At 39.9% G+C, this 26,176-nt stretch overlaps 1 protein-coding gene across 1 annotated transcript in view; it reads left to right on the top strand.

Annotated features, from left to right (window-relative positions):
- The first annotated feature begins 253 nt into the window (after positions 1-253).
- Positions 254-26,176, top strand: part of LOC135710273 (zinc metalloproteinase-disintegrin-like BmMP) — a 27,243-nt gene continuing 1,320 nt past the window's right edge. The window contains exons 1-4 of the mRNA XM_065232793.1: positions 254-784; positions 8,358-8,641; positions 24,180-24,353; positions 24,416-26,176. The exon at positions 24,416-26,176 is cut by the window's right edge and continues 1,320 nt beyond it. Of these exons, the coding sequence (XP_065088865.1) occupies positions 685-784; positions 8,358-8,641; positions 24,180-24,353; positions 24,416-26,176 (2,319 nt within the window). The 5' untranslated portion in view covers positions 254-684. The remainder of the gene's footprint in view (positions 785-8,357; positions 8,642-24,179; positions 24,354-24,415) is intronic.

The following is a 26,176-nucleotide window of genomic DNA, read 5'->3' as shown; positions in this document are numbered from 1 at the left end:
GTCTCACTGGTTGTCAAGTTATACAGCTCTTGTTCGAATTTGCTGAACAATTTTAAATGTGTTAAACCAAATCAACAAAATGTTAATCAAAGTGTGACTGACCCATAGGTCACTTATCATCGAGTGAACCGGAATGAATTCAAACCACTTGATGAAAAATAATAATGAACACGTGTTCTCGTCGTTCGTTCACAAGCCTTCTACCGCGCGGTGGTTTCGTTCGAATCAGAAGCATCGCAACCACGACTGGATGAGGACGCATTATTAGTAACGGCGGCACACAGAAACCGGACTGGACTCCCGCGAACACAGAAACATAGGCGAAGTAAAAAAAAACATCAAACTCTCAAGAACTGCTTCTCTCCGTGCTGTGCTGTGTGCTGAGAAGATAAATCCGACAAAACAGAAGAAACTCGTTTGTTAGTCATCCAGTCGGCCTCGTGCGTCGTGATCCCCATCAATAATAATAATACTAAAACAAAATTTAAAATTACAACGTTTGTGATTTGTGAAGTTATAACTGGAAACGCAAGCAAATAAAGCTCTTTCGAGCGGTGCTAATTCATCATTTTTTGAAGTGGAGATGAGCCGGTTGCTGCGATCGGCTCAAGAGCTCAACTAGTGATCGAGTGTTTAGTGATAAATTGAACGGGGAAAATAAAAAGTCTTATCTTAGTGTGTGCAATGCTATCAACAACGAGTGCCTTTACTATCGTAACGACGGCTGTGATAATTGCGGTTTGCGGCAGCGTGGCGGCGGCCGACTCCGGAAGCGGAAACCAAGGTAGGTCACTAGCCGCACTAGTTGGGCCGTACGAATTCCCCCGGATCCCTTCTAAGGGTTTTGGTTCAATTCAACAATGACATTTGTCGGTGCCAAAGTTGGAAGTCGTTTGTTTCGTTGCAAATTCGCAGAGCTGGCGGATGCTATTCCGAGAATATTACATTCCAAAGCATTCGTCTGCCCCGAGTTGATGAATCATTAGAGTTTCCTATGCCGGATTGATTGGTGGGACTATCTCGGCATGGGAGGGGGTGAAACAAAGCGACTAGCAAGTAAACGGAGACGGCATGCAGAATTGAGAGAAAGACAACGCGAGTGAGTGTGTTTGGTGGAGCAGAGAAGCAGTAAAAGGAGTCGCATAAGTTGACTTCATCCGGCATGGGGTTAGCTAAATCAACATACAGTAGTGGATGAAACAATTGCAACTGATTTTTGCGATTTTGAGTTTGATCTTTTTGACATTTCAACTGGTTAGATTCAAAAAGTGTTAAGTTAAAACTAGTTATCTGTTAAGGTCCGACTTGAAGTCTGTGTTAGGGGAGTTCTTTCCACTCAGAGGCTAGAAGCCCCTTCTTTTAAGCATACTCAATACACAAAATGCTTCCATAGCTCAAATTTTCGTGGTGAGTATGTTTAACAGGAGGGGCTTCAGATACGAATCTAAATGTATATACATATAGAAATACGACTTACATAGTCAGGTGATCTATATTGAAATCCTTGAAAGGGATTTTTTTTAATTTATGTCTCCTTCTATTATCAACTAACTAAAAATACGAAATGACTGGTAGGTTACAATCATAGATTAATTGTGAAATATACCGTTCCGATTCATATTTCGAACACTAATGGCAGTAAGCTCCGTCAAGGATAATACGCGATTTAATTCAGATTTTCAAAAATCTTGATTAAATTTTAATATTCCATTCGGTAAGCATCAAGAGAGGATAAAACTTAGAATGACTGCGTGTTCCTCTCTCGGATTGTAAATAATGTCAAGGTGTGACTGTATTCAGTTATGCAGCCGGAAGAACAGTACTAGACCAACAATTGAAATAGGTGGAACAACCAAACATAAACAATAGCTTTAAACGTTGATTTCTCGAAAATCAAAACAGACCTACGCAAACTAACAATACCATTCGATAACGGACGTTTATTTTTTTCAGATACTGGTGTTGGATTGCATGGATGTGTTTTAACTCTCGTGAAATTTTCGTGTAAAGCCATTTCTTACGTTTGGTTGTTGCGCCTATTTCAATTGATCATATCTTCCGGTCATTTTCCAAAGAGATGGCGCTGTTCCGCTGGTAGAGAAGTGGGAATAACGCGCTTTCGGTGCATATTCTGATCATAAAAGTGAACGACAACCTAAAGAAATTAGTCAGGGACTTTGTCGTTCAATTTTTTCCCGGAAATTATTGTTAAACAAGCTACAATTAAATAAAAATGATTTTCCTCATACAGTTTTACCTGCTTTACTACCTTACTTAGAGAGCCAAAAAATTCAAATATGAGAGAGAAAAGTTGCTCTCACTAGTTCAATTTTTCAACAAGCAATGTATTTTGATGACACTCTATTTGTGATTTCCCTCTCACAGACTATAGAATAGAGTACCTGATATTGAAAAAAATGTCTGGTACCTCTATATATGCATTTTGATTAACATCCAAAGTCTCTCCTTTTGACATATTCTGCACAAAAGTTACTTTCTGCCCCGCCCCATAAAAATCGGCGGGAAATCCTGTGAGGGGTGAACTATTTTGTGTGCAGAATGTTTAAAAAGGGAGGGACTTCGGATGTTAATCTAAATGCAAATATAGAGGTACCAGACATGTTTTTTGTACTGCACTGTCCTCTGTGAACAATTAACGGAAAACAAATTATGTTTAGTTTCCTAATGATGTCTCCGCCAAAACAGCAGTGACATCTGATGGAAAATGAATTCAGAAGCTTGACAAAAAGATTAATTGTTGGTCTAGATATTCTGCTCATTGCTGATTTAGGATCTGCCGTCGAAGATGGCAGCCATCTTCGAAAACCACTTCTATCTTCTTCAACGAAGGCTGTACAAATTGAAGAAGATCACACCCAATGCATTCCAGGACGATGATGCTATCAAAGAAATATAAAACTCTGGAGTGACTGGTGACGGTCCGGCATGCGTGATTAACTTTGATCATTCCGATGTGTTTTAGATTGCTGGGTGAAGTATGCGAGAAGAAATTTCTGAAAAGCTGGATATTGTAACGTCGTGTAAGAAGATTATTTCGAAGATGCTGTACTGCGGATTGATCAAGAATCCCGATTCTTATCGTCAGCATAATCCGACGGCTCACGAATGTGATATCGGAGTTGTTAGTGTTTTCCGTGAACTTAAGGGGCTGGTTGGCAATAACTGGGTCTCGTTGAAGAGTACGCAGTTGAGGCGCCACCTTTCAATTAAGGACTGTTCCATTAATTAGAGGGAGATGCTCCATAAATGATCTAGATGGAGCATTTGTCCCAGGAGCTTCAAGCCCTCCCTGATGATCAGATTCCCGACATTTTGAATCACCTACAGAGAATCTCCGTCTTATTAACCGAACAAGCTTGCATTGTCAGCCTCTCTTGCGTACTCTTCAACGAGTCCCAGAGATTTTCCAAACAGTCCAAAACATTCACCCACTAACAAGTCCTCACCCTTAAGTTAATCACTAACAATCCGACGAGAACCTCAGAGATCTTCCGACGAGAAGTTCAGAAATCTTTCGACAAGAAGTTCCGACAAGAAGTTTAGAGAACTTCCGAACAGAACTTCAGAGAGCTTCCAACGATCAGTTCAGAGAACTTCTGATGAGAATTTCAGAGATCTTCCAACGAGAAGTTCAGGAAATTTTCGACAAGAAGCTTAGAGAACTTCCTTGAATTTCCTACGAAAAGTTTAGATAACTTCCAACGAGAGGTTATCTGAACTTCCAATAACAAGTTCACAGAACTTTTGAAGAATATTTCACAGAGCTTCTTTGAAGTTCAAAGAACTTTTGACGAATATTTCACAGAACTTCATTAAAGTTGACTGAAGTTCCGACGAGAAATTCAGAGTATTTCGTCGAGAAGTTTAAAGATCTTCCGATGACAAGTTCAGTGAATTTCCGACGAGATGTTCATTGTACTTCTGACGAAAATATCAAACAGAACTGCGTACTCTTCAACGTGTCCCAGCGATTTTACAACCAGTCCAAAACACTCACCCTTAAGCCACTAACAAGTTAATTACTAACAATCCGACGAGAACTTCAGAGATCTTCCGACGAGAAGTTCAGAAATCTTTCGACCAGAAGTTCACAGAACTTCTTTGAAGTTCCGACAAGAAGTTAAGAGAACTTCCGAACAGAAGTTCAGAGATCTTTCGACGAGAAGTTCAGAGAACTTCTGATGAGAATTTCAGAGATGTTCCAACGAGAAGTTCGGGAAATTTTTGACGGGAAGCTTAGAGTACTTCCTTGAATTTCCTACGAAATGTTTACATAACTTCCAACGAGGGATTCAGATAACTTCCAATAAGAAGTTCACAGAACTTTTGAAGAATATTTCGCAGAGCTTCCTTGAAGTTCAATGAACTTTTGACGTACTGTCAACGAGTCCCAGCGATTCCAACCAGTCCAAAACACTCACCTTTAAGCCACTAACAAGTCCTCACCCTTAAGTTAATCACTAACAATCCGACGAGAACTTCAGAGATCTTCCGACGAGAAGTTCAGAAATCTTTCGACAAGAAGTTCACAGAACTTCTTTGAAGTTCCGACAAGAAGTTAAGAGAACTTCCGAACAGAAGTTCAGAGAACTTCTGATGAGAATTTCAGAGATCTTCCAACGAGAAGTTCGGGAAATTTTTGACGAGAAGCTTAGAGAACTTCCTTGAATGTCCTACGAAAAGTTTACATAACTTCCAACGAGAGATTCAGATAACTTCCAATAATAAGTTCACAGAACTTTTGAAGAATATTTCACAGAGCTTTCTTGAAGTTCAAAGAACTTTTGACGAATATTTCACAGAACTTCATTGAAGTTGCCTGAAGTTCCGACGAGAAGTTCAGAGTATTTTCGTCGAGAAGTTTATAGATCTTCCGATGATAAGTTCAGCGAATTTCCGACGAGATGTTCATTGTACTTCTGACGAAAAGATCACATAGCACTTCGGACGCGAAGTTCAGAGAACTTCCGACGAAATTTTTTTTAAACTTCCGCGTTCTATAAACTTCCAACGTGAAATTCACAGAAGTTAATTAAATTTTCTCTGAAGTTAAAACCAGAAGTACTGCAAATCTTCCAACGCGAAGCTCGGAGAACTTCCTACAGGAAGTTCCATCGAAAAGTTTGGATAACTTCCGACGACACGTTTAAGAGATCTTCTAAAAAGAAGTTCCGTGAATTTCACAGAATTTCATTTAAATTCTCTGAAGTTCCGACGGAAAATACAGAAAACTTCCAAAGAGAACTTTAGTGAACTTCCGACGAGAGGTTCACAGAGCTTCCGATAAAAAGTACACAGAACTTTTGACGAAAATGTCACAGAACTTAATTAAAGTTGCCTTAAGTTCCGACGAGAAATTCAGAGTATTTTCGTCGAGAAGTTTAAAGATCTTCCAATGTCAAGTTCAGTGAATTTCCGACGAGATGTTTATTGTACTTCTGACGAAAAGATCACACAGAACTTCAGACGCGAAGTTCAGAGATCTTCCGGCGAAAATTTCACAAATCAACGCGGAAACTTCCAACGCAATATTCACAGAAATTAATTAATTTTCCCTTAACATAAAACCAGAAGTACTGCGAAATCTTCCGACGTGAAGTTCAGAGAACTTCCAACAGGAAGTTCCATCGAAAAGTTTGGATAACTTCCGACGACACGTTTAAGAGATCTTCTAAAAAGAAGTTCCGAGAAGTTCACAGAATTTCATTTAAATTCCTTGAAGTTCCGACGGAAAACATAGAGAGCTTCCGAAGAGAACTTTAGTGAACTTTCGACGAGAGGTTCCCAGAGCTTCCGATAAAAAGTACACAGAACTTTTGACGAAAATTTCACAGAACTTCATTAAAATTCCCTGAAGTTTCGACGAAAAGTTCAGAGTACTGCCGATGAGAAGTGCAATGAACTGCCGACAAGAAGTTCTGAGTACTTCCAAAGATAAGTTCAGAGATCTTCCAGCGAGAAGTCCAGACAATTTCAGAGGAGAAGTCCAAAAAAACTTCCGATGAGAAATTTGGAGATTTTCTGATGAGAAGTTCTGAGAACTTCTGATGAGGAATTCAGAGATTTTCCGACAGGAAGCTCTTAATACCTCCGGCATGATGGTCATAGCAACAATCAATACGAAACTAACGATTTTAAATTGGCTCACCACTTTAGTAGCCTATTGGTCCCAAGCAAACGATTAACGTACCCTATTCTAGTTGAAATTCTATTACTACACTATGTTTGTTTTGATTCGCTATGAAAGTTTGACAGATAACATCAGGGGTGTGTGGATTCATGCAGAACATGCAGGGGTGAGTGAAATAGCTTGGGACTGCTTGGGACCGTTGTTCTGGTACTGAGTGAGCCAAAAATAATAATGATTTTCTTCGGGACCCAGTGGTCTTAGAGTTACCTCTATGGTCATAGTACGTCCGACGGGAAGTTCAGAGAACTTCCGAGGAGAAGTTCACCAAACTTCCGAGGAGAATTTCACAGAACTTCCGACAAAAAGTCCAGACGACTTCCGAGGAGAAGTTTAGAGAATTGTCAACGAGAGGTTCAGATAACTTCCTGGGAGAAGATCAGAGAACTTCCGGTGAGTAGTTCAAAGATCTTCCGGAGAACTTCAAAGCATCCGATGAGAAATTCAGCGAATATGCGAGGAGAAGTTCAGAGAAGTTCTCAGAACTCCGATAAGCTTTTCCGATGGAGAAATGCAGAGATCTTCCGACGAGAAATTATGTGAACTACTGACGATTTTTTTTTTATTATAGTCACTTTAACGCTCTTGGGTCATTCGTGACTTGTCCGGGGTGAGATTTGAACTCGTGACTTTGGCATGAGAGGTATGGATGCTAACCACTACGCCGGGGTCGCCTCCACTACTGACGATAAATTTCGCCTTGGCTCTAAAATCTTACACACTCAACCAAAGGAGTCCACTAGTAGACCGATAATCTATAAATAGGGGAAATGGATGTAATGTCGGCCTAAATGCCCCTTATTTGGGCCCATACATAAATTCAGCAATCGACTAAATTTTCAATTGCGACCAAAAATATCCATTAGTACCGTCGCAATGACGCGTTCATCTAGATAAAATTGATAAATAGCAGATTTTTAGCGATGGACCCAATCTTAGATCGATAGGCCAACATTAGAGCCATTTCCCCTATTAAGTATATTCAAGAATACAGAAATCTATCTTTTTAAATCGTGTTTGCACAGCTGACTTTCTGTGGTCTAAACAATATGGACAGCTGTTACGGGCAATTTCTTCATACACTATAAATATTTTGATCAGTTAGTGCTGCACCCAAGCAACAATTTTGGTTTTATAACGCTCTTGAAGACCATGGTTTAGCCTTGAAGAGTTCTTTAAAACCTCGATAAAACTTGCAATGTTACTTGGGCATTGTATTGCACAAAAGCCGGTGCGAATAAATGATTCAATTTCGATCAAGAATCTATCTTTTTCGATTAACTGCTGTGAATCAGTAAACCAGAGTAAAGCGCTTCTTGGGTTATCGAACAACAAGGAATCAAAAAGAAATCTGCTTGATTCCAAACATAATCTTCAAGGTCTCAGCCGGAAAATTCTCAGAATCTGTGAATCAAATTATTGGTTTCCACTGGACTAACAAACAACATCCAATTTGCAAACATTTCGTCCGACACTGTATGCCGCGGGCCAATTGCGATGATGATTCTCCGAATGTGTGCCTCTATTGATTGTGATTCATTCATACCGTCACGTCTGCGAGCAGTTCCGCGGTCTGCTGTATGCCACCACAACCTCTACGCCCGCTTTCCTTTCACCACCCTGTCTCGACACTAAATACGTTAACCAGCTGAGCTGACTTCGGAAGCCACATGATGTTCAATCAAGCGCATTTTACTACCGGCGCACTAGGCGGTAGTGAACCGCCACTATCAGCACGTTCTGTATCTACACTACACCCTCAAATGAAGGGGAGATTGAGGCTTTTGCGAGAGCGTCTACCACGCTAGGAAAAACAGACAGTCGTTATGCTCCACGCTCTCCCTTAAAAACACAGTAGGCTTCGGAGCGTAAAATGAGTGTCGAGGTTCACCGCACGGTTTCACCTGCCACCCCTGCTTGGTTCGCAGTGCTCTAGATTGGGCGACCGACACCGATGACGAGCCACCGGGAACCACTTGTTGCATTCTTTTGTCACGGCGAAATGTCGGAATTTTCCGAGAATTTCCATTTCTCCTTTCCATTTGCGTTTGCTACTCTTTTTTTTGTGTGGACGGGTTTTTCCCAGGCAAGACCGGGTCATATTTGAATAATTGATTAACAGTATATGCGATTCTCGCTTTTCTTGCAGGACATTTCGAACGATATGCCCGGATTTCCCCAACCATTCGGAGTGGTAATGCTTCGCAGTCCGGCAAGGAATTACCATTCGAGGATGATGATGATGTTCGAAGAAGTCAATGGCCGCGGGAGCAGTTGAGCGTAGGCTACGTCCTGGATGGGGAAAATGTGACCCTGGATCTGTGGCTGAACGACGAGATGGTACCGGTGGAGCACTTTGTCAGCGTTCAGGAGCACGGCGAGGATCGAGTTCGGAGGCTGCAGCAGCACGAAGTGGAGATGTGTCACTATCATGTAAGTTTGGCAAGGCAACTCGACGGGGACGGAGTTAATCATGTTGTCCGATTGACGTTGGTTGAACGGTTATCAAGGTTGCATTGCTTTCTTAACGTATTTAAAAAAAAAGCCTACACTGACGTAGCACAGTTGGCGATGATAAAGCTTTCCATCCGGTTTGTTTCATAACCTTATCATGACGTGCATATTTTGGTTTTAATGATTCATGGAGCTTAGGCGGGGCTTGATCTTTTGGCATGGCAATTTCCATATAGTTGCAAATGAAGGTTCAAAAATAGGTTTAGAATTTGTTATCTTGAATGAAAATTTCTCTATTTTTTCATAACATAACTTTATGTGGTTAATTAAACCTTAATTTTTTTTTTTTTTTTAATTCTTTATTTAAGAGATTTTTAGCCTTAGGCTAGTTCATCTCTATAAAACCTTAAAAATGTCATATCATCACCGGTAGCACAGCCAAACGTTTTGAAACAGTTAAGGCAAGTCATACAGTCCTCGACAAACCCAGTGAATGTTCATGGCAGTGCTTAGAGTTCAAGTTCAAAATGTGTTAAGAGAACCCTTTCCGCTAGTCCAGGGAACTCAATGACCATGTTCAGTAGGGTACCAATTAAAAAAAACCAATCATATACAAAATGTTTATTGCCTCGAAAAAAGACGTTCTGCAAAATTTGAGCTCAATCAGAAATGATTTACGGTGGCGTAAAATCTTCAAAGTTTGACCTTTTTTCATCTGAAAAATCTCCTAATAGGGAAATTTAGCTTTTTCTCGACGTAACGCACTCATATATAGTGTTTGTTTGTTTAAATTCATCTGCTGCCTGCTGCTCTATTCATTCCAATAAATAGAAATGTCCAACATTGCTTTAAAACGCTTTTACAACGCTTCCAACTTCTCAGGTGAGTGTGACTATTGTCGGCAACCTCTTTTTCTTCGGCAACCTTTAATTTGGACAGCTGGTTATCTTGCTGTTCTATTATTGGCAACTCGAAATCAACAGCATTTTGTAGTGTGAGAAAAATCTGGACAAATGCGTTTGCACAGTCGTAACATCCAGATCAGATTGAAGCTAAAAGATTGAGAAATCGTTTGAATACATTGAGCGAAATATTTTGGTGAGAAAATGCAGTTAAATTATCGTATAAATATTGGTTGCCGAAAACATTGCCGACATTTATTCTACATGATTTTTTTAATGCTAAATTAGGCCCTTATTACCTGGGAAGGGACTTGACAATCGGGTAGCGACTTCGAGCCTATTTGCTGTCAAATCCGAGCCAGTTTCAGATTGATCGATTTTACAGTAGCAATCGTGGAATAAAAAGGACAGAGGGATCATATCAATCTGCCTGGCAGTGATGCCGGAATCAATATTGACGTCGATGGCGTTGTTAATTGTTTTTATTTACGAAAGGAAAGTTGAAAAATTGAGTGTACTGTGTATTTTAAGCGATGGATATTGTTGTTTGTTTATGGTTGTTTATATTGTGTTGAGCAAAACTGATGTACAAGCTGCTAAACTGTGGTAGAAACTCCGAATAAAATCCAAATTAAATTAGAAAAAAATATCATGGCATCATTGGTCAACTCCGTCAAACACCACGCACAACTTTCCGAAGGGCATTCTTAAAAAAAAACATTAAGAAGAGTGAGAAGCTGGATTGTCAAGTCCCGTCCCGGTTTATTACGAGTGTCACTTCACGGTAAAAACGAAGTGAAGTGACCACTTGTCACTCACGGTGAAGTGATTGCCGTGTAAATGAAATGAGAATCACTACACCGTGAGTGATAAGTTGTCACTTCACACTTCACGGTGAAATGACAACTAAATAAGTGATCGGTAATAAGGGCCTTAGTAAATTATTTAACCCTTAATGGGTAAGTCACTCAGCACAGTGTGCCGAAAGTAGATTCGGCACACCTTCGGCACAATATCGTAGGCATTGTAGTGTCCATTTAATAAAATGGGACAACATTGTATATTGTTTGACTGTAAATGTCAGGAACATCATCTAATTGAATACACCAGAGGAACTTAGACCAGCAATTCACTTCTCGGTTCACATTTAAATCCGAAACGTAGGCTCTAACGAGGGCTCTAGAGCAAACGGCAGTAATCAGTTCCCGATAGTAATCGTAATTCAAATAATGGTGCAGCTTAAACAAAACAAACTACAGAAGTGACTGATTAGTATCCTCTATATTCAGTCTCCAACAATGTTCCTCACCGGTTTCAACACTTTCCGGCCGCTGATGGAGCGTTGCGTTTCACATCTCGAAAGGCTTGGTTTCTGGTCTGCCTTTGAGGGCATTACAAAACCCTAATACACACGACTTTTATTATCTTATGAACACAAGGCAAATTTCTCACACTTACCACTTCCTACGTCATCCTCAAGGGGCTGGCGAACGAATTTTAGGAATTGATGCATCATCTACAACCGATCAAATAGAAATAGATTCAGGTCCGATCAGTTCCCATGAGGTAGTAATCACATTTATTGTGGACCGTACACGATTGCTTTTATTGACAATAATCGTATTGTCAATACATTTTATATTGACGTCAATACATCGGTATTGAAAATATTTCTGTATTCACCAGTGCTGCAAAATCTCGACAGTACACGGTGATATTGACAATTCTGCTTTGGTCACTCATTTTAGCTAAGAGTCATAGTCAAGGCAAACCATGTCAATTGTCAATGACAATGGTGTCAGTGACGAACATGTGCAGATTTGTTTATTAGCTAAATTTGTAACGAAATTAAATGACTTGAGCAAAACAATTACATGGATCCATTTTAGTGAACAAGTATCTACGTCCTGAGCTACTTGGATAACAATAATGTGACACAGAATGTACTAAATTACACTTTTTGTTACCAGGTGAATCTTTGTCATTGACGAAAAAATGAATGAGATTTTGACGAAGGTTTTTTTGAGGATCAAGTCTGTCAGTGACTATGTGACGAACAATTTTGTCAATATCGCGCGAAAGTCTGTCAATGACAATGACAAATCTCAGCACTGGTATTCACATCATCAATATTATTCTACATGGTTCTTTCATATTTCTTATTGTGTGGAGTTTGCTTATGAGAGTATTTTTCCTCCGATACGTCCGACGGTGGTTGTTCCTTTCCTTTGTTGTGTCCTGTTGGACGGCTGAGACAGCTCACGGTCCATCTCGCCCAGGGGCAGAGCTGCCAGGTGGTTTTATAAAAAATCTGTATCCACTCTATTAAAAAATCTGTATTTTCTGTATTGACGATTTTTTTCTTAATTAATCATGTTTTGTTGTTTTACAAATACAGTGCATACAAAATAACCATAAAAAGTGCTTAACCACCAATTCGGGCTATCGGATATAATTGCGCCATTTGTGATATCGTCCGTTTTAAATGCAAAAAAGTGCACGAGTTCATTACTATTTGATATTTTTAATATAGATGAATACAATTAATTACATCATTTGTGTGGTAGTTACACCGAAAAGTCAAGAGATATCGCCCCGCCAGTGCTGGTAAAATCATTTTTGCAGTGTGTGTGTGTGTGTCATCCTCTATCCCTCACCCAGCCGGGGGCGTTGGACAAGTAGAACTGCGAATAATTTGATCAAATCTCATGCTCCGTAATGGTGCCCTTTATGTTGTGAAGACTAGTACTTCAAAAAGGGTAACTTTTGAGGCAAGACAGGGTGTCCTCAACAAGTTAAGGGAACAGGGTGCACTAGATGTCCACAACAGGTACAGCAAAACATCACATAGACGCCCTTATTCACACTAACTACTCAGGGGATAGAAGGTCAAGAAGAGCCACCGCCGCCAACTAAAGCTTGAACCGGGTACCTGGGACTCCCACGATATACCCGCGGCAATGGTCAGCAGACGATGCCCTGTGCGTATTTAGTATGTAATATGTTTTATTTGGATACACAAAATGTTTGAAGCCATGCGTCATCTAAACCATAATTTGCATCACCACAAATACACTTGTCAACAATCTTCAACTGGAACGTGCTCATTAAATCACTTCACCCGGGAGCGCATTCCCGATGCTTCCACGCATATTTTTCTCTCCACTCCAACCACACAACAACCAAATATCACTTTTCTTCACTTTTCTTTTTCAAGACACTCCGTGCACAAAAGCAATGCACATCGCAAAACCCTAACAATAGATCAGCGCCGTGCTCATCACCGCGTAAATAAAAAGAAATTAAAATTTTCACTCGCGATGCCACAAATTTTTGGTCCGGGAAAAACAATAAAACCACGCAGCGCCTAATCTTCTGATGCTTTCAATTTTGCAAACATGATGAATCATGTTTTCTTTCTTGATTCTAAAACTTCTCGGAAAGCGAGAAAACCACCACTCACACACGTATAACCGTCCGGGAGGCAGAGTGCCAGCGCTAATCCGGCAAATGCAGCCGAAAACTATGAAAGAGAATGCACGCACAAAACAGAGAGCAAATTTAGATACAACCGTATCCAAAGGCGTTCAAAACTCGACCTGAGTTGAATTTCACGTCTGTTATGACTCAATTCTATGTCAAAATTCTGGTAAAATCATTTTTGCAGTATGGAGAATATCAGAAAATCCGCAATTTCTTACGAAATACATTTTCATTGCAAGTAAAATGTTTACGAGTACTTGTATTTGTACCATTTTAATATGCTCGGGCACTTTTCTTGTATTTAACATACATGCTTATATTGGAAATATTCAATTAATACTGTTAATCCCCATACAATCTCAAATCGTTTACTACCAGCTCCATATGCATCCGAAAGCGGTTGGTCCTCTGGTTGTGAATGCTGTCAAAAACACCATAACATGATTAATTGTCGATGGAAATTTGATAGGTTCCCGAGCAGAGGGTGAGAACAAAATGAAAACAAGAATTATGTTGTTTTCATTATTCCTGATAACTCAAATTGATTTCATTTTGATGGAGTTGATGGCTAACAGAACAAAAATGAGAGCTAAAAGATATGCGGCGTGACGGGCGTGACTGCGTTTTCCGTTGGAGGGAGTGAGAGAAGCATAAAAGAAACAGCAACGCCTCGAGCAGATCCCACTGCAAAAAATATGGTTTTTAGCACAACAATTAATTTTGGAGAGAAGGAGGTACGCTGATAAAATCGAGCATGTTATTTTGTTTTTATAAATTTTGAATTTTTTTTTCTCAAGCATTTTATAAAAATCTGTATAAATCTGTATTGTAATTTAAAAATCTGTGATAAAGCTGTATTCTGTATCGGGTCTGTATTAAGATTAAAAAATCTGTATAATACAGATAAATCTGTATAAATGGCAGCGCTGCCCAGGGGCGGGATGTGCAGTCAAATCGGCCTACTGAAAATCCATCAATGAGATGTTAATGTGTAAGGCTCATTGAATTCGTCATCTCTTTCGTTCTCCCGCTGTTTAAACGGTTGAAGGAGTGTGACGTCAAACTCCGCCATCCATTTAATCAGCCGGAGAACGAAAGAGACGACAAATTTACTGGGCTTCACCTGTTTACGCTTATTGATTTTCCATATGTGAATTTGATTCCAAATATCAACAAACCATCGTTGCTTATGGCTTTGTTGTTGTTTGGAAACAGTTATGCGAGGTAGGTGACGATTGTTCGTATTTGACAGTCACCTCCCCCACAGATCTCGCCAGCATTCCTCCTTGGTTGTTGATACACTCAAAAAATTCCACACGTCATCATCACGTGTCTCACACTTCATTTTGCACGTATTGTGAAACACATCCATTTCATGTGTTAATCTTTTACTTTGAACCATACGTCAACAATATTGGTTCGAATTGTGACACACTTGGAGTCTATGTGCCTCACTTGGTGATATCAATACAATTTGCACGTCATAATAAAATGTTCTACGATATTCTACTTTATCGACTTCTACTTTACCGACTCCAAAAAATTGAAACGACAAATATATATACAAAGCAGAGGACAGAGCATACACATGCCTTTTTTAAATGGGTCTGATTTGGGAACAGTAGTGTGATTCAATGTGCAATACACTTGAATTCTCGCGTCACTTTTCAAATAGACCAATGTAACAAATGTAAACAAATCGAGTTAAGCGATACAAGCTATTGCTCATCTATCATTGTATGTGCTACAAAAACACCCATCCAAATTTACTTTCATTTATTTAAGATAATCATCGATCAAAAATTGTCCGATGTACAGTTTGAAATGATGGGTATATGATTGTTACTTCGGTCATTCGGACTGCCTAATATGATTGGTGCTCATTTTCCAAAGGCGGGGCCAATCTAAAGTTAGGTACTATACACTGAAATCTGTGAAAGGGAATCTAGTATCACAGACAAACAGACGTAACTCTTCATTGTGTATCTTCGTTCATGCATTTAACGGTTGATTTGAATATTATCAGTTCCGCGAACTACTCGCCGCAGCGCTGGCATCGGATCACTTTGACGTTTCTATATATTCTATAGAAATTTTATGCAATATTGTTTACGAGTTAGCGAGCAAGCTTGTTTTCCGCGAGAAGCCAGATAGATGTCGTTACTGAGGTTATATGTTTTGAGATACTATGTTTTCAAGAACAAGTTTTTCAAAGAGTTACGTCTGTTTGTCTGTGCTAGTATCATGCAGACAAAACGTCCAATGTAACACTCATTGATTATGTCATTGAGAAAAATCGTCCAATGTAACATGTCCGATGTACAACTCGACTTGTCAAAACGTCCTATGTGGTTTTTTCTATGTTGTAGCATGAAATTCAAAGTAAAATTGTGATTTTACCGTTTCTTCTGAATTTTCAACGTTATTATACACTGACTACATTAAAAATAGTATTGCAAAATGTATTGTTTTTAAACAGTTAAAATAATAATCTGTCGAACTTCAACTTCGATTTTCTCAAAATGGTGGATATGTTACATTGGTCTATTTGAAAAGTGACGCGAGAATTGATAGAGAAAGCTTCCCAACTAACAATTTAATCATTTCATTTATACAGCCTCAAGCTGTATTCAAACGTTAAACGATATGAGGAAACCTTTACTCAACCTCTAATACAAGCAAATTTGGCGAACTTAGTCAGCTCATTATGGTTGTTGGGACGGTTGGGACAAGCTCTTATTGCATATCCGTTAACGCTTCTATACAGCTGTTATCCTGCTGTTTTGTTGTGTGTCAACTTGAAAGGTGCTTATTCAACCTTTTTCCGGTTATCCAATAATCACTTCACAGCTTTCTCTTGAAGCCGGGTTAAATACTGTTTATACGTATACGTATACGCTTTTTATGGAGGAATTTATTGAGTTTATTTTGCTGTGAATCAAATTAATCGAAACTAGTTACAAGTCATCACCAAATTATTTACCCTGCACCGGAACCTGGAATCGAAGGCGAGACGACCGCATTGGCAAACCTTGACACTACCAACTGTACTACGCCAACACTTTGAACTGATGTAAACAAATCAACATGCCCTTCTATAACAAACTCGCTGAGTAGAGGTGCACATGAATCACTTTACTCGATTAGTTACTTCAGCTTTGTAAAGGAGTAGAGTAAAAGCTGTGAAACTGCACACGTCTAAAAATAAACCTAGTTGACTGTGAAAATGCTTCCGAAGTAGCTCTAACTCAGTTTATTAGCTGAGTACAGGATGTTTAGTTGTTGAAAAAGTACTTTTGATGCTTATGTTATTCAGCCAGAGTGGTTGGTTTTGTTGAAGCCATAAAATGAGAAATATATTCACTTTATTAGCTTTGTTTTTCAGTAACAAGTTTAAAGTTGATTAGTATATGTATAAAATAGACATTAACCTGTGACTGTGTGACTGACAAATTGAATAATGGTTGTGAAAAAGTTGAGTAAACGCTCTCCAAAACTATTTTGCTAGCTTCTGCTTGTTGCTGTATCTGCAGCTTCTTTTCAGCTACTTTACAGCACAACGCTTATCAGTGATGGCATAATCTTCACTTAAATGATTTTGTTTCCCTCTCAAGGGCTCCCAATATCACGCATGATATTGGAATAAAATATCAAGCATGATATTGTTTTTACAAGCTCCTTTGATATTGTGAGACTATTCAGAACATGGAAAATTGCAGCCACGAGTTGACTTACCACAAAAATGATTCCTTTGCACATCGTTTTCTTAGAAAGAGAAAGCATAGTTTGCTATCTTTCTTTACGCTTCACAGATGGCAGACACGAAGTTACTGCTGCCAGCAGTGATGGAAGTTTCGTTTCGTGTTCGGATGTACAGCAAAAATCTTGAAGCTCAAACTCAGCACAGTTTGGTGAGAATTGTAGCCGGGGAGTTTTGTTAGCATGATATCATAGCAACCGTATCACAGCTTGTAATATCATCTGCTGTTGTTTGCGTGTTGAGTTTTTGGTCTACGATACTCAAATGAGATTATGCACATTGGTGAGATTAGATCTTTTGATATTTTCACAACACTGACGCTTATAAAGCTGAAAATGTTAGTTGGGTTATCAACATCTCAAAGTTTGAAACACTAGAAATCAACGTGTAGAACACATTGAACCATGGTGAAATACACTTAAAATAAATGTGATTGTGCATATGAAAAATCAAGTGTTTAAACACTTCGATCAGATATGTGGACTTTTTTGAGTGTAGACCGATGTTATCCTTGCGATTGCAAACCGAAACATTCAAGCTGTCAGAAATACCGGGTTGCCAAATATAGCATAATATTCGTATTTTACAAAAACAGCCGCTTGCGGCACCAGCGTTGCCAGATATACCGATTGATCGGTATTTATACCGATTTTCAAACTTTATACCGATATACAGATAAGCTTTCTCAGAATACCGATTTTTGAGTTATAATACCGATTCATACCGATTTTTTATTAATAATCAAATGATTACTGCCTGCCCGCACTGAATTGACAGAGGAAACTATTGTGAGAGACTTTTATCTTTTCAAAAATTAAAATTTTTGAGGCTGCTCTAAAAAAATTTCATTTTCAAAAATGTCTTATGCTTGATACTCTTTCGCCTAATGCTTTTATTTCCTCGCCATTTTTGGTTACCAAGGAATCTAGAAACAGCTGATGGCTCATCTCAGTAATTTCTGGAAATCGGGAAATGCTTTTATTCAGTGGAAAAATAGGTCCATAAAAACGTTAATTTTTGAACATCCTGAAATTTCATTAATCTTCCCTTCGAAGTTTCTACCAACTATTTTCCGATTCCTTCCGGAAAGCTATTTCATCTTCCTTTGGAAGCTTCTTCTGGCTTCGCTCAAAAGGTTATTCCGTCTCCTCCCGTCAGTTTTTTTTTCAAGTTTTCCGGAACTTCAGAAATGCTTCCAGAGTTTTATTGCGGTTCCATTAGGTTCAGGAAAACTTCAGGAACTTTTCAGAAGTTCTGAAACTTCAGAATAGTTCGGACTTTTGTATACATTCCGATAAATTTAAGGCAGTTTCATTAACTTCTGTTCCACCTGAGAACCCGGGAATCTCAAGAAAGCCAAGAGAACTCCAATGAACTCAAGGAAACTGAAATATTTTGGAAACTTCACAAGCCCGAACACTTTAATGGTTTTCAGGATAATTTCATTTGTCTCAGGAGAATTGAGATAACTTTAGGGAAAATAAGTTCCGGGAGTTTCCGAAAACTCCGAGGTTTTTGAAAATTTTAAAAACGTAAGGAAATTGTGAGAACATTTTAAGTGAAGCTCTGTGTTTTTATCAGCAGTTTCGAGAACTTTGAAAAATCGGGAAGTTCAGAGAACTTTAATGGTGATGTTTATTAAATTAAAAAAAATAAAAGCGCTAAAGAAGATCCAGAGACTTTTAAAGAAGATAAGAGATTTTTCGGTAGTTCCATAATAATCAGTTACGAGTACTTCGGAAGTTACGAATACTTCGAGGATGATCAGAGAATTTCAAAAAAGCCCCATTAACTTTAGGAAAATTGCAAGAACTTTCAAGGAGTTCCAAAGAATTATGGGATATTACGAAGTGCAATTCAGGAATGTTCAGAAAACTTCAGGAACATTGTGAGATTTTCAGGGATGTTCAGGTAATATTGTGCTACCATCCCCCAGAAATCTATTTCTTCCAGATATTTCCCATCTTCTCCTGAATATCTTTCGACTCTGGTGTCCGACTTTTTCCAGAAGTTTCTTCCAATCTACCTTAGGAAGTTTCTCGCAGCGTCTCCTGGAGGTTTCTCCCGTCTTATCCAAAAAGTTCAATTAAAGTTCTACCGGATGTATCTATCGAGTTCTAACAGAAGTTTCTTTCGTCTTCCTCTGGAAGTTTCACCATAAGTCACTCTCCGTAGGTTTTTCCGACTTATTAGAAGGTTTTTTTTTCCGAGATACTCCTAACTTCCCCTGAAAATGGCTCCACCGGGATTGGCTTCCGATTTCCAAACTTTTCTGGCTTCTGGATTTTTTTTTTTCCGAAAAAATTTTGACAGAAGTTTCTCAATATTTGTCTTGGAAGATCCCCATCGGGTGTTCTTTAGACATTTTTTAGAACTTTCTTCAAACTTCCTTCACAAGATCTTCTTTATTCTCCCTCTGGAAGTTTTGTCGGTACCATTAAGAGACTAATTTAAATATTTCCCAGGAGTTTCTTCCGACTTACATGGAAAGTACATCTTTCGATTTTAGGCCAAAAGTTTGAAAAAAATTACAATTAATTAAAATAGTGAATACCTACCGATAAATACCGATTTGTTATTCATTTGATACCGATAATCATGAAAATAATCTGGCAACGCTGTGCGGCACACTGAGAAAAAGTTGACCCCCGATTGGTGTGCGGAGTGACCTACTTACGTTGTCTGTACTCTACACACTAAGATTTTTTTACAGGAGTCAGTATTTTTTACTGGGTTTTTGAATTGCTGAAAAAGTCGGTAAAAATTCAAATGACCGTTATCGGTAAGAAATCAATAAAATCGACCAATTTTATTTTCTATCATTAAATGGGGTTAACAGAACTAGGTATGTACAAGTTCAGAACAAATATTCTCATTAATAAATTTTCCACAGATTTTTAAACTTTTACCGAACAGTTCCTCAATTCAAAAACTCGGTAAAACCATAGAGGTAACTCTAAGACCACTGGGTCCCGAAGAAAATCATTATTATTTTTGGCTCACTCAGTACCAGAACAACGGTCCCAAGCAGTCCCAAGCTATTTCACTCACCCCTGCATGTTCTGCATGAATCCACACACCCCTGATGTTATCTGTCAAACTTTCATAGCGAATCAAAACAAACATAGTGTAGTAATAGAATTTCAACTAGAATAGGGTACGTTAATCGTTTGCTTGGGACCAATAGGCTACTAAAGTGGTGAGCCAATTTAAAATCGTTAGTTTCGTATTGATTGTTGGTAAAACCGTACTGACTCGATTAGTGTGTAGGCTCAATATGACCCCAAATTCAAATTGTCATATCTTAGCAAAGGTTGAATGGATTTTTGAAATTTCAAATGTTTTGTAAAGTAAATTTAATGTACTTTTAGTTTAATTTGTTAAAGTTTATTTTAGAGAGCAGATCTCTCGAGGTGATTTGTAAAAATTCACTCACGAAGTGGCATATTTTGATGTTAGAGATGCTTATATCACGAGATCCCAAACAAATGTTGCTTCCTTCTGCAAAGATATTCAAACATCCGAGGTCTTCAGAACTATGGATAGTGTATGACAGAATATACTTACACACTTAGATATTATCGCCGACTTCAGTAATTTTTACCGAAATCTGAACAGCTGAACTTTTCGTTAAAATTTATGCAATTCAATTCAATTGCTTTTCAGCTACTTTGAAACTAAATCTCCACTAAAATCACAAGATTTGATCATTTAAACAAGGTTGAACATGTTTTGATTTTAATAGCCTTTAAAATGAAGGTCAAAGTTTTACCGAACGTTCAGCTTTTCTGATTTCGGTAAAATTTACCGAAGACGGAAACAAAATTTTAGTGTGTACTAGATGGCGCCAAATCGAAAATGATCAAGTTGCGCAATCTTATATACACATTATACAACGCTATCTACAGATCCTGTGCATATGGAAGGTTTCCGTCTTCAGTAAAGTTGTTCAAATGGACAAGATTTATCTTAAGGAACAGAGTTTAGTTCAGAATGCACTCACCAGGCAGCGCAAGTATGACATTCATTTGGAATAGTCTGCCCTAGAGAGGATCTATTATAAGAGAGGAGCGGATTCAAATCAAACTGCCTTGGCAACCTATGCCAAGGTGATTTCTAGCAACACTGCAAATGCAATCAAGATAGACGCTGCTCGATTGGCTCTGGCTTTGACAGTTCGTTTGGCTCAAAACCAGCCAGTCCGCTCCTCTCTTATACTAGACCCTCTCTAGTCTGCCCTAACATAACATTTTGACTAGATAGAAGGTTCCCGTCTTCGGAAAAGTTGTTCAAATGAACAAGACCTACTTTATGGTAAAGATATCAGCAAATAATTAACAAACCAGGTGGCTCTAGCAACAATCAATACGAAACTAACGATTTTAAATTGGCTCACCAATTTAGTAGCCTATTGGTCCCAAGCAAACGATTAACGTACCCTATTCTAGTTGAAATTCTATTACTACACTATGTTTGTTTTGATTCGCTATGAAAGTTTGACAGATAACATCAGGGGTGTGTGGATTCATGCAGAACATGCAGGGGTGAGTGAAATAGCTTGGGACTGCTTGGGACCGTTGTTCTGGTACTGAGTGAGCCAAAAATAATAATGATTTGCTTCGGGACCCAGTGGTCTTAGAGTTACCTCTATGGCTCTAGTGTGACATTCATTACTCATTGATGAACAAAAGTGACTGATATGAACCGTATCTTATTTTTGTGTAACTCTACTGTCTGTATCCCGGTAAAAAGGCTCAGTAGCAAGAAACCTCTCGAGCTGTGTCTCAAGGTCGGCTTACTACTGGGTAATCTGGAGGGGCTTCGCGATCTTAACGTGCAGTACTGTCACCTGACTAAAAGCTATGGAAAGTTTAAATGACACAGTAATCAAAGGGTGTATACTATTATTTATTAATAAAAACTATAGCAGGTGTGGATTGGATTTCTAATAGTTCTATTGAATTTTATGGATGTACAGTGGGTTTTTGGGGGTTTGACGTACCGGTACTGCCGTTGATTATGCTCTGCCGAAGACTACTCTGCCGATGTGCGAGCGCTCGCCGATGATCCTACGTACGACGAGCTTGACGTCGGGCGAATCAAGCCTGACAGGGTGGTGATGTTGGAACAATAGATCGACTTAACTTGATGGCGATCTGCGGTCTCCTGGCGTCTACCCTCGTTGACGAGAATCACCAGAGTCCAGGCAAGGCCGGAGTGACTCTGCTGAGAGGGGTCCTCTTTTGCGTTTAGAGCCGCCTTGGCCCGAGGAATGCGACGATTTTGACCTTGCAATGCCAAATCGAAATGATGTCCTTTATTGTTAGGATTAATAGCCACTAAGGACCAATAATCCGACTCGTGTGCTTCCTGACCGACTTAGTCGGTTGGTTCACAAAATGGCGCTGTACCGAATGGTACCACAAAAAGGTCCTGTGAGGGCAACGGGGTTTATTTTAATTAATTATCGTACTAGTCTACGGTCATTCGATTAATGTTAGCTATCCGTAATTAATTAGCCAAGCCGTATTACCTGATTGAACAAATAGGTACTCCCGCGATTCACCACTCACTTTTATTACTTTGAGGACACTTGGTTTTAACGGTCCGAAGCACACGAACGCCAGATACTGATTAAGGAATGGCGGTTTTCCTTCGCGCTTTTCCCATCCCATTGCTCTTCTCGTGAGACGTTATTTTCCACCCATTTTGAATTCGTAGTTTCGCCCGAATGTTGTTGTACCCACTGGTAGTATACTCATACCCACTGTACTGTTGTACGGTTTTATATAATTTTCAAATTTAAAAACAATTAATCCTACTAACAAATTAACATTTTTTCACAACGACTACTAACCCTACTAATCCAACACCAAATAACTTTACGAGACGTGACGGTACATTTAACAACTATGCACAAATTAAAAATCTAACATGTTTTGTAACAAACGGTTACATTTGAGAAACAATTTTTAAATAAACGAAAACTTAAAATGGATTGCGTATTTCTTTCTAATCGTGATTGACAGAAATCTTCTGAACAGAGTTAGCAACTAATGAATTTTTTTTAGTCCAAAATTGCTGAAGATAGCGATATTATAATTTGTTAAAATGTCACAAATATAAAAAAGTTAAGCTCTCGTGATCTCTGAGGAGTGATTTATACACTATGATGATTACCACATAATTGTTTCAGTTCATCTTAAAAACTTAGCCGAAACAAAAAAGAAGCGCTTTTGCTAGACAACCTGTCATGTGCAACCAAACAACTCGAAACAACGTGAAGCAACAGTGCTAGCTCATGAGTAAATTCTGAGCTAAACTGTTTAGCATAAAATACTCCTAGTCTATCTGAACAATTTTGCCCAAGACGGGAGCCTTCATTCTAGTCAAGATGTTAAGTAAGGCCAATTAATTCAAAATGAATGTCATTTTGATGAACGCTAAATGCGTGTACGACGATTGAGGAGAAAAGGTTATGTTTATTTGTCTGTGACGAAACTGAAGCTTTTATTTGTTTACCAAAACACGGTATTTTGATAGTGTTTAGTTCAAACATATAGAACAAAAAGTTTACTGCAGCTGTATGATGATAGCTGAAACGTGTTGTTATCGAGAATATCCACCTTAGCAAAGCGAATTGCAATTCGGTTCCGCAATCCAATCCTCAACGGAGTTGTAATTGATACCTGTGACAAATATCATGAAACGTACTCAACTTTTTGACTCAGCTCTGGTACCATATAGATGCCAGAAGGTCCCGAAGAAACGAGTTCAACTTTTTGGCTCAGCTCTGGTAATATCTTCGGTCCCAAGCTAACCGAAGCACCCCTCGAAACATAGGAAAATCCACGAACTCCTCATTTTACCTGTCAAACTGTCATAGCGATTCAAAACAAACATAGTGTAGTACTAGACTTTCGACTAGAATGGGGTACGTTAATCGATGTACATGGAACCAATAGGCTAGTCCAGTGTGAGCCAATTTAAAATCGTTAGTTTCCACTGGTTGGTACAACAATGTCTGTCGATGGTATTAAACTCACGTTCATCGATGAAGCACTACACCTTTCAACTGTCAAAACATGATTGCATCACTTCCGAGCAATGTATCACTTCTAATCGTGCGATAAACGTCATCAAAATCCTGTCATCCGTAGTTCCATCAATGCACGCTGATGCTCGCACATGTACATCGTAATTCTAGAAGCTTCCCCATACTATTTTATCGCCCACTACCGCTTCCTCCGCATTCAAGCACGCGTTGGAAAGCAAGCAAACTTCGATAAGCCACAACACACGGTGGCATCGCTTGTAAACACTACTCGAACTATTTACTTCGTTCAACTGATGGTTTGAAAATCTTCCGCAGGGCATCATCCGTCAGCGGCCGGAATCTCACGTAGCTCTATCCACCTGTGACCACGGCATCCGCGGAGTGGTGTACGATCACGATGCGACGTATCTGTTGGATTTCGAAGATGTCGGCTCCCGGAAGCAACACTACATCTACAGGCGACCAGGATTTAAGTTCCGCAATCATCGGGTATGTATCCTTGTCGATAATCTGTTTTGATCTTAAGTTCTGACCAAGTCTTTACATTCCAGACCAAGCGTGCCCTCGAAGCGATGGACTCTCCCACGGTTGACTCCATCCGAGCGGCGTACAAATCGAACGCCGCGTCCAGCTACGTTGAACTGGTGCTGGTCATCGACAATGCCCTTTACCGCAGTACCAGCAACGATCAGCGAATTCACCGATACTGCCTGGACTTGGTGAACGTGATGAACGCCATCTACCGTCCGCTCAACATCTACATCGCCCTGGTCGGGGTGGTCATCTGGTCCGACCGGGACCAGATCGAAATCAGCTCGGATTCCAAGAAGACGTTGGAGAACTTTCTCAACTATCGAAGAAACACGCTATTGAAGATGATCCCACACGACAACGCGCAACTGTTGACGGGTGTTCACTTCACCGATAGTGTTGTGGGGAAAGCAGAGTTGGGTTCGATGTGTACGTATGCGGGATCCGGTGGAGTCGAGGTCGTCGACACAAAGTTCGTTGCCTTGCAGGCCAGTACCATAGCACACGAGATGGGCCATAACTTCAACATCGATCACGATGGACCGGACTGCCACTGTCCCAACGGGAACTGTGTGATGGCATCGAAGACAGTTCGTAGCCAAGCGGCTCCCAACCATTGGAGTTCGTGCAGCGTGAGGGATTTGGAGACGGCCTTCAAACATGGGCTGGGGTCCTGTTTGAAGAACAAACCGGAGAAAATGTTCGTGAAGAGCACCTGCGGGAATGGGTTACTAGAACCCGGTGAAGAGTGTGATTGTGGACTGGCTGACGTTTGTGATACCAAGTGCTGTGACGCAATGACCTGTCGACTGACGGTGAATTCAACCTGTGCGAATGGAGAGTGTTGTGATCTGGATAGCTGTCAGGTGAAATCAGCAGGGGTTAAGTGTAGAGCGGCAGCAGGAGAGTGCGATTTGGCAGAGCACTGTGACGGGCAGTCGGCTGTTTGCCCGCGAGATGTCTACCTAAGAGATACGGAGCCTTGTGCCAGTGGAAAGGCTTTCTGCTTCAAAGGGCAATGCCGGACGCGCGATAGTCAGTGCAAGGTGCTATGGGGATCGACGGCCAAGTCGATCGACGAATATTGCTATCAAACGAATAAGAATGGATCGATTTTCGGAAATTGCGGGAACAATTTACTGACCGGAGAGTATACGAAATGTAGCCAGGAGGACATGATGTGTGGGTTGCTGCACTGTAGTCATCGGAATGAAAAGTTGGACTTTGGTATGCAGGCATACTCCAAGTTAACAACGACAAAGTTTAGCCATTACGGACCTAGGGGTACTGTTAGGGAGACTATTTGTAACACTGCCGTAGTGGATCTAGGATTAGAGGTCGTCAATCCCGGGCTGGTTCCGGACGGCGCAAAATGTGGAGCGGGAAAAATGTGCTGGAAGCAGAAGTGCGTATCGTTAACGCATCTACAGGAGAACGATGTGGGAGAGGATTGCACCGACGGCTGCAACGGGCATGGCGTGTGTAACAGCGAAGGAAACTGCCACTGCGACATAGGATATGGAGGGCAGTTTTGCGAGAAGTCCGGTCTTGGAGGGTCTGTGGATAGCGGGCCCATCGTAGATCCGGATGAATCGTTGAACACTTTCTGGACATTCTTCGTCCCAACTGCTCTGCTATCGTTAGCAATCGTGGCAGGAGCTTACTTCTACCGAGACAGCATTACGGAACTGTTCAGGAAGCTATTGATCAAATTCCGAATGCGAAAGTACGGCCACATGGTACCGCCGGCTTCACCCACAACAACAGGCCCGCCGAAGCCA

This window comes from Ochlerotatus camptorhynchus, unplaced genomic scaffold (genome assembly GCF_037179485.1).
Source record: "Ochlerotatus camptorhynchus isolate MF236.1 unplaced genomic scaffold, CSIRO-AGI_Acam_v1.1 ptg000374l, whole genome shotgun sequence".
NCBI lineage: Eukaryota > Metazoa > Arthropoda > Insecta > Diptera > Culicidae > Ochlerotatus > Ochlerotatus camptorhynchus.
Note: the sequence above shows the minus strand (reverse complement) of the source record. Positions and strands in the feature narration are given on the sequence as shown.